We start from the raw sequence: 21,867 nt of genomic DNA, 5'->3' as shown, positions 1-21,867 counted from the left end.
TGCCGTCTTATCCACCTATAGCTGTCATTTCTGCTGCTTTTATCAAAAATGTCCTTTCAGAGTGAACCTATATTTATACTACAAAACTACAGAACTGAATCAATCAAAGCCACATAAGTACATTGGGTTAAAATTATACTCTGTGTCATAATAACTCTAGATTCTGAAAATGCTTTTATAGAATATAAAAGTGGCACAAGTGTTTGGAAGACCCAAAATAGACATGGAAAATACAAGAAAGCAGGTGGCTGCTTGAAAATTTTGTTTCTGGCTAGGATGATTACTGCAATGAAAGGCTGTAAACATGTGCTGTCTTTCAAGACGGCAAATGCAAAGGAAAAGAAATTCAAATACATTCCTACAGTTCCAGAGTAGATATGCAGTATCACATCAGGCTGTGGAGGAAGCTTTTATGACATTAGTTGCCTGATAAGAATCATGTATTTTCAAAAACTGAAGCATAATTCCTATGTTGCATAAAAATCCATTTTAATAATTTTATATTTTCTTTAAAAGATTTTGATTTATGACTAACCATCTAATGTAATATGGAAGCCATAATATCATAGCTGAGAAGTTTATTTTCTGTTAAACAGGTGTACTGATATGACAAGGACTGATAAAGCACAAGATACTATTTTTTTTAATTGACTAAAAATGTTATGCCCAGTTTTGTTGTGGATTGTGATAAAAAACATAGAAAACCCAGTACTGAAATTTTGTCTCAAAATATTTCACAATGAAATTTTTTCCTTACTGTTTTGGTTCTATATTATAAATATAGAACTGTTACTGCTATGTGGCATGTTTTTAATAATTGAGGAGAAAGTATACTCTAGTTTTAAGCTAAAATTTCTTTTTTTCAGAGATTTTATTAATGAATTTGATTTTCATTGATTAAAAAAAAACAACCCACCAAGAAACTTTAGAGCTATTTTAAACACAAGTATTGAAATCTGAATATTTGAAACTAAAATTAAAGTGCATGTAAATCAGGAAGTAGATGCTAACATGATACTGCTTAAAAAAACGTTTACATAAGAATCTCAGGTTGTTTAAATGCCATTGTTTCCCAATTGTTTTTACTGAAAAAATTGAGTGCCACTTTCTTATAGGAATAAGAGTTGAACAAATTTAATCATTTTGATCATGTTACTTCAGAGAAAAGTTAAATTTCAGTAATTCTTATCAGGGTTGAGTTTCTTATCTACTTAAAATTGTGCCTGAGTTCATTACATGAAATTGCTTCAGCTTCAGTAGCTTAAAAAAAGGACAAACTAATTTGGAATCTATTAGATCAAATTAATGTATTTTTATTTATAAGTGTAGAGTAGTGTCATAGTTTATTATAAAGGCATAACTCTATGATTCCTTTTAGCAAACGGACAACTAATTATTTAAAATGGAAAGCACAGTGTAATACTAAGATACACTCAATTTGTATCAGTCTTCCAGATGTTGTAGACTTCATATTTCTTAAGGGTATGCTCTTGTATCTAATGTAAGAATTTTATTCCAGTTTAGGGTTTTTCTGTTTTCATCTTCCCCTGATACACATGAAGATTTTACACAGACTTCGATTCTCATTTATAGAAGTTAATTTTATTTCTGTTTGTCCTTCATGGACCTTTTTAGCAGTGTTAAACTCTCGTTTTTATTAACCAGGTTTCCTACCTTTAAAAAAATACCAGTGCTGACATGGCAGAGAGTAAGTTTCCAAGCTGGAAGGCAAGATGTACAGGTCTGATGTCCTGATGCCAGTGTTAACTAGGAGAAGAAAGGTAGATGAAGGGAACTGAGGCTTAATGCAAACTGTATTTCAGAGGGCAGTTAATCACTATTAAAGTCCATCTAGTAGAGTTTGAAAATAAAATTCCAACTTGTCCTGAAATCAGGCATTTGCAATTTTATGATCCTAAAGTTTGGCCCAAAGCTTTCCATTTTGATATATAAGTAAAAGAAATCTATGAAGTCATTACCAAGACTTTATAGAGGTTTATCTCTAAATTTTATGTATTGATGGTACCAGGAAGATGCAGTTATTTCAAGCCCACTAGATGGCATGCTTTCCCCATCACAGAAGGGAGGCCGACTGCTGGTCTTACTGAAGGGATATTTTTATTTTTTTTTTTTGTGTATGGTACAGATTTGTTGACAAAAGCCAGAAATAATTTAGATTTACCAGCTATCAAACCAAGTAGAACTGTTTCTGTCAGAAGCTCTTCTCTAATGTTTAAATAAAGTTAAAAAAAACTCCAACAAATTAAAAAGCTCTTTTAAATATGTCCATATGCATTCACTTCATGAATATCGGTCTAGGAAGCTGAAGCTGCTTTTTTCTTCAGTAAGCCATATACTGAAGATCTTTGCAGAAGCAAAAGTGATGTGCTTTTACTGATTTTTGTGGGTTTTTTTTTTTCCCCTGTGAAAAGGTTTGCTGGATTTCTATATATATATATATTTGAAAAAAAGTTCTGACAAAAAGGAAAAGGCACTATTGGTTTTCTATGTTTTCATATTTCATGTAATCAATACTTTGAGCTATCTGCTATCAAAGGCTGATTTCATACAGGGTTTCTATGACCTTTAGTGAAAGTAATATCTAAATTACTACTTGGCTTCATCTGTTTTCCCCATCCCAAAATTTTTCCCCAAATTTGAAGGAAGTAAAATTGAGAAAATTATAAAGCAAGTATATTAATGGCAGAAATTGTTCTTTTTTTAAAACTTAATTTTATAAAATAGTCTGTCAGAGGTCTTGCAGAGGCCATAAATACAATTTTGTCCATTTTACGAAGAATAGCAATGTGGGGCTGAAATCAATGATTCAAGGTCATGCAAAAGACAGCAGCATAGCTGGATTGTCTGTACTCTGTTAACTCATATGCACTGTATTTAGTGTCTTTAAGATCTCAGCAGATTGCAGTTTTTTGTCAAATTTATCTTTATTTTTCTGTAAACTGGAATGTGGATACTGAAAAAAGTCCAATTCTGAGAAGATTAAAAAGCTTTGTCTTTTATAGAATTCATAATTTAAACAATATCTTATGTTGTCATTTCAGAGGACAAATCCTTACTCTTATTTTAACATGTTTGTTTTGTGTTTAGTATGTACGATTGAGAATACCAAGCAGCATGGAGATACCAACTTCCTTCACAGTGCATAAATACACTAGGGCTGTTCTGTGCCCAGGACAGCTTAGCAAAATGAGCAGTTCTTTAGACTTGAGCTAAAGATGGTGCAAGTTAAAGATCTACAAACGTTTCTGGGATAGTTTTAAGTCCTGGCCATTCTTTCCTATGAAATCTTCTTGCTATTTTATAAAAGTGTGTGCTTTATTTTCTGGAACCATGGTTACCAAAGTGCTATACAGTTAAGTGATTTAAATCTTTGAAAAGAGAACTGAATAGAATTAATCACTGCAAGCCTATTAAAGCAATGCCAGAGGGATTTTTATACTAGAAGTTAAGAAAAGACCTTTTATTCATATCTAGTTGGTAGAGACCAAACCCCTTACATTTCTCCTGTGTTTCCACTCGGACAATTTTTAGTATTCTTTTATGTTAGTTCTAATCTGCAGTCATCATCTCCCCCCAAACAAACCTTTCTTTTCCCCAATAAAACCCTCTTCCAAAGTCTGTTGTTAAACAGAATGCTTCATTGCTCCCAGAAAGAATATGTTGGCAGTAGTAAATATTCTTTACTAGATACAATGTCCTAGACTCCTTATCAAAGGTGATTTATAAAAGTGGTAATATTTTTTTTTTTTTCCTGTAAGGCAGAACATTGTAGAAACAACTTCATTGTGTTACTATGTTTTCTGTTAAGATAGAAATTTTCTGGTTTGAGCCCACGTCCCACTGTGAAGCAACTGCCAATAAATGTTCCATCAGTGCAGGAAGCTGATATCTTTCTAACCAGATAAAGCTTTTATTGGTTATTTATTTTTTAACATACTTAAGAACTTGTTTTTATTTCTTTGCCCAAAGTGTTTAGACAATTATAAAAGATGGAGAAACTATTATTGTGCAATGTAGACAATACTGCTTACTAATATGTGAAAGCTTGTATAATTCTGGTAATATCTTTAAGATGACTCAGCATAGTAATAATTCCTTTTAGAGCTTTACTTGTTGCAGAAGAACCATATGGACTGTCAGAAGTTACATTTTGGGTTTATAATTTTATGGTTTTGTCACTTATTAGAATGGTTGGAATCGAAAGATAGTGCTGAATAAATGCAAAATTTACCATGTGTCAAGATGGATTGATTTAATATAAATAATGGATTTTAATAATAATTTAAATCAGCAAGCATGAACCTTTACATAATTTATTCAATTGGCAAATATCTTTTTATTTGTATAATCTAAACAAAATTTGAATTTCAGTTGGTCAGTACAATTTGGTATTGTGTTTTGCTAACAAGAAAATTATTTAGCCAAGCATGTCCTAGTGTTTGTGACCCAAGCTATATGTGAATCCTGGGTTTCAGAGATGCACCCTAAATTTTACTGTGGCTTGTTTTCTGTGTTACAATAATCTTCTGGATTTTTGAGGAGCAATGAGCACGCTTGAGGAGAAAGGTTCAAGACTGTATGATGGACAATACTGGGATGCCAGAGGAAAACAGGGGTTAGAAAGGAGTTACAGCACAGAGGTGGCAACCTTTAGCTCATGCAGGGACTGTGGTCTCAAGTAAAGATCTGATGATAGAAGCCTAACAATATTTGGAAGTGATGGGGGTGGGAGGTGGGCTTAAACCTTTTAGGAGACAAGAAAAGACTTAAGTAGAGAGTTCCTGTAAGTCAAAATGCTGCTAAGTAAATCAAAGCCAAACCTGAAAAGCAGTGACCTTACTGCAAGGATACAATAGCAAGGAGGGGAGTAATCTGTGATTTTCTTCCCTCCACCCTTTTTGTCAATTAAGCCACTTTTGACACTTTCTTAGGTAAAAAAATATTCCAACTGATATTCTAATAAAACTTTAAAAAGAAAACCTTTGGAATATTTCAGTCTCCCTTAGAAAGCTCACTGTGAGGAAAAATCTAATAACATCCTTCAGGCTGTGACTGTGTTGGGATTTCATTGGATTCACCAATGTTCTGTATTCTTTACACTGTATAGTGACAGTCTTGAAGAAAATTTATCTGATTTGAGTTGTCCAGCTAGAAAACAAAACAGAAGTGAAAAAGTGTCCTGACATGGGAGATACTTACCTCCCAAACTCTGAAACAGGTCACAAGTATTGTCATGTCACAAAAGCATATTATTAAGCTGGAGACTCTAGGTCTTCTGATCTCAAGCTTGTAGTTTTAAACACAGTAGCAAGAGCATCAAGAACTTTCCAAAGCATGCCAAATTAATAATAGATAATGTAGAACTGATAGCAGGAACATGGTAGTATGACAGTAAGACTATCTACTGTCATGTAAATGTACCTTCACTATGAAATGAATACATATATGGATCACAGGACGAAGTTTAAGGGAAGTACTAAGGACTAAGTTTAAGTCAGAAAGACGCTGGGAAGTCAACTTTGGCTGATGACTAATGTGCTTGTGATATTTTTATCTGAGCGCATCGTGCTACAAATGGGCAAGTGCTGATGTTCTCAGCAGAGCAAATAGCCCATGAAAAATTTGAGTTTAAATGCTTCAGTAATGCCTTTCTATCTTTGTCCAAAAGTAGATTTAGTCAATTATATGGATGAAGAAGAGGGATGAAGAGGAGGAATTTCCAGTAGCATGGGCATTGGAGACATTTTTAACTGAAATGTTTCAGGCTGTTCATATTGCAGATCTTTCAATAGTTTCAGTTATTGGATGTTTATAAAATATATGTATATTTACACACATACAGTGAACAAAATTTAATCAAATTGGTTTTGAACAATAATTTTTACATCTTTCTTGTTTTTTTGGGTTTGTTGGTTTTGGTGGGTTGTTCCTTCCTAAGCAATATATAAATAGAAGTCGGCTCTATGGAGGCTGGAATCAATTAGTTTCCTTTTTATGGCTGCCTAGATTCTGTCTGCATCTCTGGGGAGTGTTACTGAGCTTCAGGCAACAAATTCAACCAGTTTTATTCCTGAAACTGTAGTTGATCGGCTTATGGCACAAGGTAAGTTAAACTTTGAGTTTGTGTACATAATGATGGATATGATGTATTAGCCTGCCTATATTCCAGTATTTGTACATGCAAATAAAGCTTGTGTATTGCTGTAACAGTCACTGTTGATGCTTCTAGCAGTGTTTCAGAAGACAAACATGAAACACTTTCTTTAAAATGAAATAAGTTGATATGTATTTGAAAGAAATAAGTAAAAATGCTTGATACTGCTTGAAATGTAACTCAAGACTTAGGTTCTATTCCTGGCGTCCAGTCATCCTTTGAAAATAATAAATTTTGATGAAGCTGTCACATACAGACATGCGTGTGCACACACACAGAGATGTATAGGTTTAAAAGCAGAAAGATAATGTAGATATGTAAAAAAATATATAAAATAATGCATGTAAAGGGTACTATTTACAAATATAAAATATTTTCCTGTTACGTAAAGAAGTGAAAATTTGTATCTTTCCAAATTTACTATGTAATTTTAACAATTATTAGTGCCTTGTGGAAGGATCATTGTATTTCAAAACTATTTTAAATAACACTTTTCCTGTATGTGATTTTGTGGTTGCTTGGTTTTTTGTCTTGTTCTGGAATATACTGTTTTAAATATAGAGGGAACTTGGATATTTGAAGAAAAATAAAAAGTGATTTGTTCTATTGTAAAGAAGCTTTAACTACTTTCATCTTTTGTGGGTTTTATTTTTTATTAAACGTATTCTAGGTCAAAGTGATACAACCACAACAGAATGTCCAAGTCAACATGATTCTCCCATGTCTGCTGCTCTGCCTAAACAGCATGCTGTAATTACACCTGCCCTTTTGTCAGCTGTTTGCACCCTTCTGCACAATCTGCTGGTTGTCACACCAAAAGATACTGGAATTGCTCTTCAGCAAGTGCAGTTGTTACCAGCTCTTACCAGGTATGAGATCAATAACTGCTGAACTACAAACGAGGTCTAACAATAGAGGTGTAATGTTTGAAATATCTACCAGTGTTTCTCACCGAAACTGTTAAATATATTGACCGCTTCTTGCTTCTGAAGTGTTCAAAGATACCTTTTAAAAAAATACAATCGACAAAAGAAAATAATTCAGATTACTACACACCCCCTCCCCAAAAAGACAGTCATATTGTGGATTCCATTTATTCTGTCTGTCTTCTACAGGACTACTGTGTTGCTTTGATAATGTTTTAGGGTTTTGTTGTAGATGGCCATTTAGTCATCCTTTTTGGAGGGGTAATGTTTTGAATTTTTTTTTCTTTCCCTTAGTAGAACAGTATATTAGTCAAGTATTCAGAACTGCAGATATTTTCAGTTCATGTAATGATGTACTTCTTTGAATTGTGTGCAATCTTTTGAGGATGAACCAAGGGCTTGCCAGGTTTAGGAAAGTATTGGACAATAGACCCTAGTGTTTTATTTCTTTTTTAAAGAAGGAACCACTTCAAAATAGTCTTCAAATTGTATTCCACATTTCCACTTGCACTATTACAAATTCTTTCATCTATAGAAAGTGTTTGGAAGTTCTGAAGTGAAGCATGAAAATTAGTTCAGTTTATTTTAAGGCTTTCAAGAGTTTTTGTAGTTGCTCTTCATACTGCAGTTAATGAAAAAAAACACCCACACCTGCCCTTGTTTGAATACTATTATTAAAAAGCTGTTTATTCTTCTACAGGAAAAAAATAAGCAATCAAATACGCAGAAGCAGTTTTTACCAGTGCAGTAACAGCCATTGGAATTTAATGTTAGTCTAACTACTTGAAATAACTTCCTGCTACTATAATTGCCATTGCACTAGACTTACTGCTAAACCTCACTGTTATAAAAAAGTGCTTCATAATTTTTTTTACTCTTTATTGAAAATGTTCTTTTCTATGGAAAGTTAAGTTAGTAGAATGTTTAATTATTTAAGTATATATTTCTAATCAACTTTATTCTATTTTAGTCTTGTAAGTGCTAATCTGGTTGAGAGATGTATCTTGGAACTGAAAGCTCCATTGGGTCATCCATGTCATACAGAATATGTAAAAGCTCAGGTTAGAGAAGCATTTGTTACTTTCTAATTGTTTCAAATTATGAAATTAATTAATTTGCATAAGCTATATTTATTAACATAGTATAGATACACTGTTGTAGGCTACACTCATGTGAATCTGTGCTTCTGACAAGGTTTAAGAGAAAATAAACCTTGTTATATTCAACACAGAACAATTAATTTCTGTGTTAGAACTATACCTGGAACCATCAAGCTGAAAATCAATTTTGTTTTAAAAATACAAACTGAGTTTAGCAGTTACAGAAATAATATAATAGGATTTGTATAGTATTGAAATACAAGCCAGATAGAGTTATTGACACGTTGCATATTTATTTTGTGCAACAAACCTGGCTACTTTGCTTTGTCTCCAATTCTGCAGAAACTTACATAGTTCTCAACTAGTTTTTATGTGTGTAAATCATATAGGGTTACTGCCAATGGAACTACTTCTGTACTGTGTTTATGGCACAGCACCATTTTAAAGCTTGTGCTTCTCTGCATTCAGATGTACTTTGAAGAAAGGTACCCAGGTGATTAAGAAAATGTGTTTCAGCAGAAATCTTGTGACAATAAATAAATATGTCAGGAATAATTGCTTTTCCTAAAGCTTCAAATTGAGTTTCTTTTTTCAGGGAATACATGTATATTTGTGAATATTAATCACCATTTTAATTTTTTTCTTGGTGAGCTTCCAGAGGCTATGGTGCTGTACATATAATGAAAGTCATACCTTTCTCACAAGGAGTTTTATTCTTTGTCACTAGAAAATTGATTTCACACATGTGTTTCCAGACTACGAATTCTGTTTCATCTTCTATGGTAAAAATGAGGAGAACCATTTTTAATTTATATCCTATTATTTCTTTTAAGTGTGTATGTTAATACAAAATTTTATGCATCAGTTGAAGGAATGTGAAAAAATGTGGAAGGTGCGAATATATGGCTTTATTTCTTATCGTCTTAAAAATATTTAACAGGTGTTATTACTGCTTCAATACTTGTCGTCTGTGTCCAGGCTTCTGAAATCATGTTTATTGGTGAACTCTCAACTTGTAATCCAGGATGAGCTGTTGAAACCTCTTTTGGGAAATACCTTCACAATTCTCACCATTCGCTCCAAAAATGGGTTAGGTAATGAAATATTTTGTTTCCAGTGTAGCCAGACAGAGACAGGTCTTCATTTATGTATCACCTTAATTTAAATTGAGTTACTGTCAGGCTTAGCTATCCAGGTTTGTGCACATGTGTAAATGGTTTGATTTTTTTTTTTCTATATTGTCTTTGCAGATACTGAGTTAACATCTGTACTTCATGAAACATGGGTAGACTTTTTCAACCTTCTTGCTACATTATTGTGGAAGAGTGGCCAAATATCTTTTCCATCTGTGACAGCAGCCCTTGCAATTCATTGTACAGCAATAATTGGTAATAACTTTTCCTGGATAGGTTTTGAGCTAGCAACTAATTAAATAAATTTTTATGAGTTAGCAGTTCTAGTTGTAACACTTAATCAAATATGGGACCTGTGAGTTCCTTTCATTCTTTTTCTTTTTTAAATCTTACATAAAAGGAAAGCAAAGTTTTGAGGGAAGATAAGAGACCTAGGAATGCAGAAATTTTTTAGAGGGGTTGGTTTGTTTTTTAATTACTCCTTCGTTAGTGACTTGGATAGTTAGGGCTCTGGGTCACCAAGATTCTCTGACATGCTTCAGTAGTGAAGATGAGGATAGTCCATTGAAGTTTGTGATTTCATCCAAGCGTATGTTAAGTTATCCAGTAAATCCAAATCCAATTGTACATAGAGCAGCTGGTTGGTACTGTTAGTATTATAATGTAACCTGTTGAATAAAGCAAGGAGAGTTCAGAAAATTGTCAGACAAATGAGTGATTTAGCAAATGGAAATTGTTTTTTTGTTTTATGTTCAAATTAATGCAGAGCAACTAATTCATCCAAACCTATAAAACTCAAACTTTTATTTCTTAGATTTTTAAAGACTTATCAAATGCATAGAATTTTTAGATCTCCTTGTGCAGTGCATAGGTATAACTGCTTCTTGGCTCACATGCTTTCTTTGATAAGTCTTCTTGAGTTCCAAAGCACTTAAGGTTTATTCAGAATGAAACATAAAAATTTCTATTTTCCTGTTTAACCTTTCAGATACCATTTGTGATTGTATTCGTCTGTCAGCCGCATATCCTGCTTTGTATATGGCTAGTTTACAGTTCCTTTCTGTCCTTTTGAATGAGGAAGGAAGAAGACAGCTCCAAGATAAACACAATACATGTCAGAATCCAACTATTAGCTTTCTTCTAGATCATGCAGAAGGATGTCAGGCATCAGTAACTCAACTTACTGCATTGATTATTCAGGTATTTAGAATTTGATGATGTGATTGCAGGATATATTTTTGCATTTTTATATTTTGTTAAAAAGAAATATAGTTACCTAATGAAAAATCAATTGTTTCTAGTTATGACCCAAGACATCTTTAATTTGAGACATATGTTACAATCACTTTTGAAATTCATGTAATAAGCTGCATCAATTGCAAAGCAGCAACTTCTAGGAAGTGCCTTGGGAGGCAATAATGGTGCAACAGGATGGTATAGAAACTTACGTAGAGAAGATGGTACTTCAATATAATATGCTTGGCTAAATACTGATAAGCTTTTTTTCCCCTGCATTTCCAAACATGTAATGAGATTTTTAAGCTTCAAGACATAGCTATCCATATTGTAAATGACAGTTGCTTTTAACAGCTGCCTTTATAAAATTTGTGAACCAAGATGAATAATTAATCCTTCTAGTTCATTTCCTGATAGTGTAAAATCAGTGTTGTTGCGCTTAAGGTGCATATATTATTGCATTTTCCAAGACAGTTTTAAGTTGGCCAGGTATTTTCACTAATTCTTTTAGGAACTTGTTGACTGACATAATATTTATTGGTGACAAGATTTTTTTTTTTTCTAGATACTTATTCTGAATGTTCCGTCTTGCATAATGTAATCTCGTTATTCTTATTTATTCCTTAATATATTGTCCTAAATGATTCTTTTATGTCCCTTATATTTACATCCTTTACTTATTTAAAATGTTAAAATATCTTCGATTACTTAATAATAAGAAAAATTGTGACATTTGTTTCTAATTTATTTCCCCTCTCAAATTGGTTATTTTATCTATATACTCATAATTTTTAGCTAAATACTCATTGTTCTTTAAATTATATGCAGTTATTCACTGTAATAGTAATAGTGATCCATGATTAGAAGTGTAGTGTTTGTCTGAAAGACACTTTTAGTATAACATAATGTAGCTTATGATTTCTGATGTTCTGGAGTCAGTGTCTTGTAATTATTATTATTTTTAATAGTATTGGTGCATATTGGGTGGTGTGCCCAAAATGATGCTTAGTATCGCTTTATCTCTTCTTTTCCTATGGCTGCTGAATTCTTGTCGAATAACCTCACTCCTACCAAGCCTTGTCCTGATCTAGCTAACATCTGTCACATAACCTGTTCTTCTTTACTGCTGCTGTTACACCATTGTGGCTCTATAGCATTTCTGCAGCATAGTATTCTGTCCACTGAGAACCTGGTGTCTTTTGGGTAGGAGAAACCTCTTAAGAGGACCCTTCTTGGTGCCACTGTATTGGCCAGTCACTAGAATTCCCCCTCTCTTTGGCTGCTAATTTCAGATACTTTCAGTGCATAGAAATTTCCTGTGAGGACATGATTTTCAGAGACTCACAGCAAAACACGGGCAATTCATTGAAATCCCATAATTTGCTAAATATCCTGTTAACGTTTTTGTATTTAGTGCTTATGTATGTACCTAAAACTGAACTCCTTGGCTCTGGCACAAAATATGTGAATGCATGGAAGTATGTCAAAGATGTGTTGTGTTCTAAGTCACATTCTTCTATTTTCATACAAGTGTACATAGCTCATTACCAATCTTTGCCAGGAAAAAGTGATGATTCTTATGGTGACAGCAGAAGTCATCTATACAATTAAGAATTAACTGCAGCCAGGCCACAGCCAGGCCAATGAATGTGTATCAGGCAGTATGACATAGTTTGAGTATTATAAGAGGTAGCAGCTGTTAACTTGCTCTTGAACTGTTCAGAGCTCTAGCTGGACATTGCATTTTGTTCATAAAACTGCTCAAAAGATAACCAACATTGTCTAGGGTTTTATAATACATGAAAGAGATATAGTTGCTACAATCTCCAAAAAAGGATGATAGAATTAGGAAAGAAGCAGCTTTAGGTTTTTTTAGAGCAAAGTACATGTATTTTTTTTTTTTCTTCAGTCTCCATGATGGTCATTGAGAGGCAGTTGAAAGAGGAGCCCATAAGACGTAAAGTAAGCTACTAAAAATAAAAAAAAAACCAACCCAACCCAAAATATTTAAATATGATCCTTCTTCAAGAGAAGCACTCAAGCAAATAATTGACTAACATAGAAGAAGCTGTGGGAGAGAATTTTCAAACAGTCATCTCCATTAATCATCCTAATTACATAAAATCTACAGAGGCTGATATGCAATGGCAAATGCTAACTTAAGTCCTGGTCTGCAATTGTGAGTATTAGCAGACCACGTCCTAAATTAGTGTGCATTATTGCATACAACCAATTTAGTAAACACACATGCTGATTTTGAAAGGTTTTGGTGCTTTTGTGTACGTAAACTTTAACCTCTGTATATATGTTTTCAAGATCAGAAGTAAAAGTAAGAAGGAAACCATAATCCATACATAGTCTCAAATTCAGGCGCTAGCTTTTTTTCCTAGATATAAAAGTTAGCGTTCTAGAAGGGTTTGTAATCTCCCCTTCACCTAACTTAAAGTAGGTGCTATGAATCTGCTGTGGATTTTTGGAACATCTTAAATTTATTAATTATCATAATTTCAAAAAAGAATTGAGTGTCCATTCTCATTTTAATACTTCAATACTAGTAGTTTAAAACTATAGATTCTACTGGCAGAAGGCATTATAAATTTACATAGAGTTATTGTTTCCATTCAACTAGTAGTTAATAACCATTAATTATTAACTATTGAAGTGTTCCTATGATTGACGTAAATTTTCTTCTTTACTATAAACTGCAATTCGTGATTGCAAAGTAAGGAAAAAATACACAGAGGAGCATGCTTCCAGAAAGAATGAAATTTTGCTAGTTTTAAAGATAAAATTTAGAAAATAGTAAGATCAAATGAAAACTTTTTTAAAAGTTACAAATAGAGGACAACTCACCTTAATTATTTAATCAGTTCTAATTAGCCACATATTACTTAAAGGAAAATACCCAAGAGATTGACAGGGAAATATTTGGTTTATTACTAAAATACTCCTAAGTACTAAGAAAAAATTAAAACAGCTGGCAACTTAATAGAGCAGAAGCCTTTGAATGGATAAATCACAAAATCTACATATTAGGTTATGCAGGACTAAAGGAACCCAGCATTCTGTCTTTTCCTGACTTGTGTAAATTAGCATCAGCTTTAAACTTTAAGCTTTTTATATTTTTACTCAAACCTCTAAATTCTTTTAAAAAGAATCCACCGCCTATTAGTACAGAAAAGTAGTCTATTTACTTAGAACATTCTTGTGTTGCTGATAGCTTTGAGATTTCACTTGGGATGTAATAAACCCAGCTGTAGTCTAAATGTGATTTTTTTTTTTTTTTTTAATTTTATTTTTGCTACCTATAAATGCAGAACACAGCCCATGCTTTAATTTGGAGTCAGTCATCCTTATCAATGAGGTTTTCTTGTTCTTCAAGTTAATAATTTACTGGTCTTCATCCCTTGATCTTTTCAGTCCTGGTTACACTGAACACTTCAATAAATGGTAAACCGAGAGCATACATTGGTAGTTTATTGCATATTAAAAGTTTGAAAACTTTATTAGGCAATTACTAGCTAGAGGACTAAAGCAAATAAAAGATGATACATGTGATATATGTAGAGGTGTAAAATCTGTGAGGTCCTATGTCTAGGTACTGATGAGATTTCTGTCTGAAGTACTGTCTTTCTTCAGATGCTGTTTTTATTACAAACTTTAAAATACGTTTTTCTTTCTGCTGTGGTCCAGCAACAGATCTTACTTTACTATATTTTTTTGTTTACAGTGCATACCATTTTCCGTTACATTGTATGTTGGTATTGGTATGATATTTTAGGGAAAATTGCTAGATGGACAAAATTATGTAGTGGTTAGTATATAAAGCACAGACAGCTCTTTGTCTTTCAACTGTCTTGTTATATGACTCTAAAAAATATTCTTTTGAAAGCACAGAGATTGTATTTGTGTTATTAGAAATACAGTGAAGCTCTCAAAGGCCTCATGAAAATAGGACAAACTACCATTTTTTTCTGATTGGAAGAGTACCTAAAGTTATCCCTGTGACAATGGTGGTTTTATTCTGAAGAATTTCATGATGTTTAATGTCTATCCTTCATCATTGTATTGATTGAAAGTGAGACTACACTAAAGGCATGTCAGTGAATTGTCTGCAATAGCAAGCCTGAATACTAGGAAAGGTCTGGAATGCCAGGGCTGTGAATCCAGGCTTTAGGAAAGTAGAATGTTAAGAAAAGAGTAAAAGGAGTGGACTTAGAAGCAAAAAAAATATATATTTTTTTAACATTTTAGAAAAAATAATCACTTCAGAGAGGGAGAATGCTGGATAGGAAAATAGCGGTAAATCATCCAAATGAAAATATAGACTATGTATAACATATTTATAGATAGGAATGCAACTTTTAATAGAGTCATTTTTTCATTGTGGTAATGAATGTGCATTTTTTTTTTTTTTTTAGGTCTGTGAAAGAAAATCTTCACAGGATGCACTGAAAGAAGTTGCTACAAATGCACTGCTGTCTCTGTTAGCTGTCAGTAAAAATGCCCAGAAGTGTGCTTTGGAAGGTGAGCATTTCAAAATGTATGTTAAATAATTTATGAATCAAATGATTGCAGATGTTGTTTTTTAAATAATATTTTTTTTTTGTTAAAAAAAACCACCCTGATTTTCAGTGACATTTTTTTCCAGATTTTTACAGTGAAAGTTTATGAATAATTAGTTTTCGGCTACAGATCAAATACTCTTTTGTAGTCAGTCTAAAAATTTGTGGTGAAATCACAGCTCTGTGTGAGAGTGAGAAGAGACCTGTGAACTTTTACTGATAGTGGCATATTCATCTATTCACAACTGGAGATTTTGCACTGGCAGTATCTTCCATTTTTTGTTTTGCACTATGCTGATACAGGTTTGTAGGTGAAGGTATTCCCTGTGTTCTCAGTTCTGGCTGTACCTAGACGAGAAGAGACTTATTTCTCTCAGCTTTGTTCTTCCATGCCTCTTTGTTTCTTTTTTCCCATTTTACAGTTCAAGTAGGACCTTCTCCCCTTGCAGTGCAACATCTTTCATGCCTAAAGTTTTTACTTTACAGTAGTAAAACAAAAGTTTTAAACCTCTAATAAACGATATTTCTTTTTTTTGTGTGCCCACTGGAACACAGGGGAGACTTCTTTATTTGCATTTTTCATGTATCATGCATTTAATACCTGCTGATCAGCACAAGTGCTCTTTGTCTGGGTTGCTTTCTTGTTACTTGCATCTCTGTTGATTAGTTCAGTCCTTCAAGCCTACTGAAAGTCCTTTAAACCTACTTTAAAACTACACTGAAATAGGTAGCCTAGACATGTCTGCTCAATGTCTGATTCCAATAGCGTCAGAAAACTCCAAACTTTAAATCCTATGCTATATACCTAATTTCTGCTCTTTCCCAGTGTATTGGTGGTCTACTCAGCCCTTGCTTGAGTCAGGTCATTATTTTGATGACCCATTAGATCAGGGGCCCTCAAACAGGGGGCCGGCGTGTGGATGAAGTGGCAGGCAGTCATTTGCGGCTGCTTGGTTTCCCCCCCACAACCCCTGGTGGGGGCGGAGGGGGGGGCGGGTGGGGGTGTTCTGTAAATACCAGGGGCTGGATTGAGGACCCTGGGGGGCCGTATCCAGCCCACGGGCCGTAGTTTGAGGACCCCTGCACTAGATCATCTAAGACCCGATTTCCTGTGAAGGCACTACCAGTGTATGAAGTGCATCCATTATGTGCTAGAGCAGCTGTCACGTCACCCTTGCTATGATGCAACACGAATCTTAGAAAAGGAGAGGAGAAGTAGTTCTGGGCTTCAAATCAGTGTCCTGGAGATATCTGTAGCTCTCATATCACCCGTTCAGCTCTTAAGGGCTACTTTTCAAGATACAAATGCTAAGTCCTGCACCTGAAAAAGACCAACCCTTTACAGCAGTACAGGCTGACTGGGGAGCTGAAAAGGACGATGAGGTCTTGGTAGGCAGCAAACTGAATGTAACAGCATGCTGGGCTGTATCAACGGGAACACTGCCAGTAGACTGGGAGGGGAAGGATTATTTTTCTACTTAGAACTTGTTAGACCAAATCTAGAATAATGCATCCAGTTTTGGCCCAGTACAAGAAAGACATCAACAAAGTGGAGCAAATTCAATAGAGGGCCACCAAGGTGGTTGTGTCCACTTGTCCTTAGAGAAGAAGCTGAGGGAACTGATTGCGTTCAACCTGGAGAAAATAAGGTTTTGGGGGGACCTAATAGCAGCCTTCTTGTACATGGGAGATTTTGAAGGAGACAGAGCTGGGTATTTCACAGCAGTGCGTGGTGTAGGAGTATGCAAGAGAACAGACATAAATTGAAATGTGAGAGTCAGACTGGCTGTAAAGAACCGTTGCCCCTTTGAAGGCAGTCAAGCAGTGGCTAGACATACTGTGCAGTCTCTGTCTTTGAAGATTTTCAAGACCAAACTGGATAAGGTTGCAGGTAAGCTTTGCCTGATCTTATAGCTGACTTGACTTTGAGCAAGAGGTTGGACTTCATGACCTCTGGAGGCCATCTCTTCCAACCTGAATTATCCCATGAGCCTATGATCATAGAATAGAGACCTTTAAAGTTCATCCACCCCAACACCCCCTGCAGTGAGCAGGGACATCTTCAACTAGATCAGGTTTCTGAGAGCCCTGTCCAACTTGACCTTGAATGTTTCCAGGGATGAGGTATCTACCACCTCTCTGGGCAACCTGTGCCAGTGTCTTACCACTCTCATTGTAAAAAAATTTCTTCCTTAAACCTAGTCTGAATCTACCCTTTTTTAGTTTAAAACCATTACCCCTTATCCTATTGCAACAGGCCCTGCTAAAAAGTTGGTCCCCATCTTTCTTATAAGCCCCCTTTAAGTATTGTAAAGCTGTAATAAGGCCTGCCTGGAGCCTTCTCTTCTCCAGGCTGAAGAACCCCAACTGTCTCAGACCTTTTTTGTAGGAAAGGTGTTCCATCCCTCTCATAATTTCTGTGGCCCTCCTCTGAATTCACTCCAATAGGTCCATGTCTTTCTGAGGGCTCCAGAGCTGGGTGCAGTACTCCAGGTGGGGTGTCACCAGGGCAGAGCAGAGGGGGAGAATCACCTCTCTTTACCTGCTGGCCACACTACTTTTGGTGCACGCCAGGATCTGGCTGGCTTTCTGGGCTGCAAGTGCACATTGTCAGCTTATGTCCACCTTTTCATCCACCAATAACCCCAAGTCCTACTCCTCAGGGCTGCTCTCAATCCCTTCCACTTCCAGCCTGTATTGATGCTACCGCAACCCTGGTGCAAGACCTTGCACTTGGCCTTGTTGAACCTCATGAGGTTCACATGGGCCCACTTCTTGAGCTTGTCCTGATCCTTCTGGATGGCATCCTGTCCCTTGGGGATGTCAACTGTACCACTCAGCTTGGTGTCATCTGCAAACTTGCTGAAGGTGCACTCAGTCCCACTATGTCATTGGTGAAGATAGTAAACAGTATTGATGCCAATACAGGTCCCTGAGAGACACCACTTGTCACCAGTCTCCATCTGAACATTGAACCATTGACCATTACTCTCTGGATGTGACCATCCAACCAATTCCTCACCCACTGAACAGTCCACCCATCAAATCTGTATCTCTCAGATTTAGAGAAAGATGTTTTGGGGGCCTGTGTCAAAGGCCTTACAGAAGTCCAAATAAATCACATCTATAGCTCTTCCCTTGTCCACTGATATAGTCACTCCCTGATCTTTCATGCATTAAAGACTCTATATCCTGAGAAAGAGCCTAACTCAACATTTTGCATTTTGAGTCACCTGAACATTTACTCTATTTTGTCTTACCTCAGATGCAGCAAATTGCTGCTGTTAGTGAAGAGCTGGGTAACCTGAAGGCATGCCCTTGAAGCTTCAGTCTTCTAGGCAGCATAACTGAAGATATCCTGAAGAGTTATGAATTGCTATCCTCTTTTTCCCAAATCATCTTCCCCTCTCCATCTTATCAGTCCTTCCTTTGGGCATTCCTTTCACAGGACTCTGTTGCAAGAGGACTCAAATGTATTCTTATTTCTTGAGATCATTCAACTAGACACATTCCCATCCTGGAGACTGTCGGTTACTTCCTGATATCAAGAAGATAAAAATATATTATGAACTCACAGAATTTGACTTCTGAATCCTTAAATCTCAGTTCAGGAGGGTAGATGTAATCAAGATTATGGCAAGAAAGATATTTTATGTTTCATAAAATATTTTGATTGTGAATGAATGCCTAAATTTTAATATTTTTTGTCTTTCAGTTGATCTTATAGACAGCTGTATAGAAAACATGAAGCACGTTCATGCACAGCTGAATTTGGATTCCCTAAAGCCTGGGAAAGCACAGAAAAAAAAGGTAACTATAAAAAACAGTAAGACTGATATGATAAGGCACTTCCCAGCTCTTTTTTGGTTGGTTGGTTTTGTTTTTGTTGAGGTGGGTCCTATTGGTATTGGTCAGGGGTGAGACAGTAAACGACTTGTAGTGGATCTGGATACTGGGGCGTCTTTGAGGTTCAGTTATTTTAGAGCTTTTACCAACGTGATTCTCTCACATACTCACTCTCTGACCCTTTTCTCTGCTTCCTTTTCCAACATGGAGACAACTGCTGGTGCAAGAAGATCAGGCAGAAAATCATATCAGTTTGTGCTTTGCAGCTGCTCAGTTACCAGTCTTGGGTGTTACTAGCCAAAGCCTGCAGATGTGTGACATTTGTCTCCATGCATCTTTCTGGTCTCCAGGATCTTCTTCCACTTGCAGGATTGTTCCAGCAGCCGGGATCTTCACGTTCTTTTTAGGCCTGTTTCTTTCCTTCAGAAACCCATTTCTTTTCAGGATTCCTTTTCACCACTGGCTTTTCTTTACAGAACTCTAAGATACTGTTTACCTAATCTAAGTAATTTATGTACAAATTACAACACATGAGCAGCGTCTGAATTTGTGGTTCCGTCTCATGTCTTTTCATTAATTGGAGGATTCACGACTTCCCACTTTTAGTCCAGGTTATCAGAATTAGCAACTAGCCCATTCTGGTTGAAGACAGCAACTAGCGGACTTCTGAGAGCTCAAAAGTTTCGTTTCAAACATTCACGCGCATACATGTTCATCCATTTGTCACCTGTCAGTGCTCACAAGTTCTGATACTTATTTAGCCTACAACAGTATCTAAGAGTACTATATTATTTTCAAACATAGTTGGACTTTCAACCTTGACTTCATGGTCCTATCCGATCAGTCTAATTTTTCCCATCTTGTTTCCACTATAATAATTTTTCTGTTTCTCAGATTTTCTTTCTCAGTGTCGTTCAGCCAGTGCTAGCCACTTTGTTTTTATTTAGTCCTGTACTAGTCAATCTCCCTCCCACTTCAAAACCAATTCCAGTTTGCTTGCACATATGTCATTATTTTGTATTCTTTACTGTCTCACGTGATCTGGCTTCCATTTCTGATTCATCTTCTGTCCTCCTGTGTACTTGGTCTGGACATCTTGTTTTTTTGTCATCAGACTCAATTGTCCCTGGCTTTAATTTCTTGTCAGTGTGGTGTTTTGGTTTTGTTCTTTTTTTTACTTTTTTCCTTACCATAACTAGACATAGATTAATTCTCACCATCATACAACAGTTTAATAAGAGTTTTTGTTGCATTCTGCTTGTTTTCTACCACTTTAACCTAAAGAATTATTAAAATACTGAAAATAATATTTGCTGTCAAGTTTTATACCTTGTCTGCTCCCGCGTAAAGCAGAAATTGCAGAAAACATCTTTCTGCAGGATACTTCTGCATTGTTTGAGTTCTTTGAGGCTTTGGCACAGACATTAGCCTTGATTTGTGAGAGTATGGAACTGTGTTTTATAGCAGTGGGTGCTTAAAAGAATTTGAGGTTGACCCCAACGTTTGAAGGCTACGATATTTTTTTTTGATCTCCTAAACACATTTATTATCCCTTCTTCAAGGGGTAGAGGGTGAAAGGTGTCCTGCCCTGGGTATGTCCAGTAAGGTTCAAGTCAGCTTGGTCTTTATTTCTTGGGTTGAGAAGGGGGAAGCTCTGGGGGACATTTGCTCCTCTGCTAACTGTAGAGGGAATTTAAAACTTGAAAAAAATTGAAGGAGCCTCTGAGAAAGTTCAGGAAGACTTGTTTATGTTTAATTAAGAGTACTTTGAAAGAGAATTGCAAAAGAATTTTTGGCAGATTTCCTTGTTGAGCTGCGATGGTAGTTGCTACATCATATGTAAGCAGGCTGTTCATTCTATGTGGTTCATAACTAGCTACCGGCAATCTAGTTTCATGTGAGAGAAACTGAGACATTGCTTTCATAGTTAGATTTAGCTGATGGTTCACAAAACTGCCCCTCATCCCACTTCCGAGGCACAGCTGTCAAGGTGAAGTTGTTGGAGCTTCTTTTCTTTTTCTCTTTCTTTTAACTGCTGGGAAATAAGTGTTTGACTTGGCTTCATTCTCAGGGCAACTGAAATATTTTGCCTGATATTTCTTTTTTTTCACAATAATTACTGTGATGCTAACAAAGGGCATGAAGAGTATTTACAGGTTACCAAGCTTTCAAAAACTCCCCTCAAAATAAGATCTTAGTAAAAATCAAGATATGCTAAAACAAATAAATACATACGAACAGTGCCATCAGCACACTCTATAACTTTTTCGACCTCCTAGAAGTTAACATATTAAATATAAGTTGTAGCTTGTGGCATTTTATAGGATTTGGTGCTATTTGTATTAAGCAAATTAATACATATGTAAGTTCTTGAAGGAACATCTTAGAGTTGGCACTTTATTTAGCTAAAAAAGAGGCAAGCAAGTCATAAACCATATTTGTAATGATGGCTTGTATGTTTCTTTTAATCTACCGCACCTGACTTTCATTAACTTTTTTTAGATAGACTTTTACTTCATCTCTAAATGTCATCAACTGTACGTGATATGTTACATAAGTGAGCATTTTTGCTTCCCCTTGTCTGAGATTTAAGCGTGAATCCTATTTTATATTTTAGTTCCTTTATGCTTGATAAAACAGGAATAGTCTGCTGTGGTGAACAAGCTTATTGGAATCTGATCATCTTTCAAAAGTGGTTTAGTATGTCAGCCTTATAGAAGTTAGGTCAGCCATCATTAGCCTTTTAGTGTCACAGCACTATCATGAAGATGGATCTTTTGTTTACTTGTATACTTGAATCTTAGTATAGTGCCTCACTGTCCAAAGGTCTGTATTTATCTTTGTAATATTTGTATCAGATTGGAGACTATTTTATTATTAAGGACG

At 35.4% G+C, this 21,867-nt stretch overlaps 1 protein-coding gene across 7 annotated transcripts in view; it reads left to right on the top strand.

The window, feature by feature from the left end:
• The window catches only part of RTTN (rotatin), an 89,871-nt gene that overhangs the window by 56,426 nt on the left and 11,578 nt on the right, over nt 1-21,867 (top strand). For 6 of the 7 annotated variants that reach the window (XM_037380664.1, XM_037380665.1, XM_037380663.1 and 3 more), the window contains 8 exons: nt 6,028-6,124; nt 6,846-7,044; nt 8,072-8,162; nt 9,142-9,295; nt 9,452-9,589; nt 10,323-10,534; nt 14,992-15,097; nt 18,851-18,945. In XM_037380664.1, coding sequence (XP_037236561.1) covers nt 6,028-6,124; nt 6,846-7,044; nt 8,072-8,162; nt 9,142-9,295; nt 9,452-9,589; nt 10,323-10,534; nt 14,992-15,097; nt 18,851-18,945 — 1,092 coding nt within the window. Of the gene's footprint in view, nt 1-6,027; nt 6,125-6,845; nt 7,045-8,071; nt 8,163-9,141; nt 9,296-9,451; nt 9,590-10,322; nt 10,535-12,479; nt 12,546-14,991; nt 15,098-18,850; nt 18,946-21,867 lie in introns of those variants that run through there. The other variant, XM_037380667.1, reaches the window with a different exon arrangement.

Source organism: Falco rusticolus, chromosome 3, assembly GCF_015220075.1.
Source record: "Falco rusticolus isolate bFalRus1 chromosome 3, bFalRus1.pri, whole genome shotgun sequence".
NCBI lineage: Eukaryota > Metazoa > Chordata > Aves > Falconiformes > Falconidae > Falco > Falco rusticolus.
The sequence above is the reverse complement of the archived record's forward strand: the minus strand, read 5'-3'. Positions and strand labels throughout refer to the sequence as shown.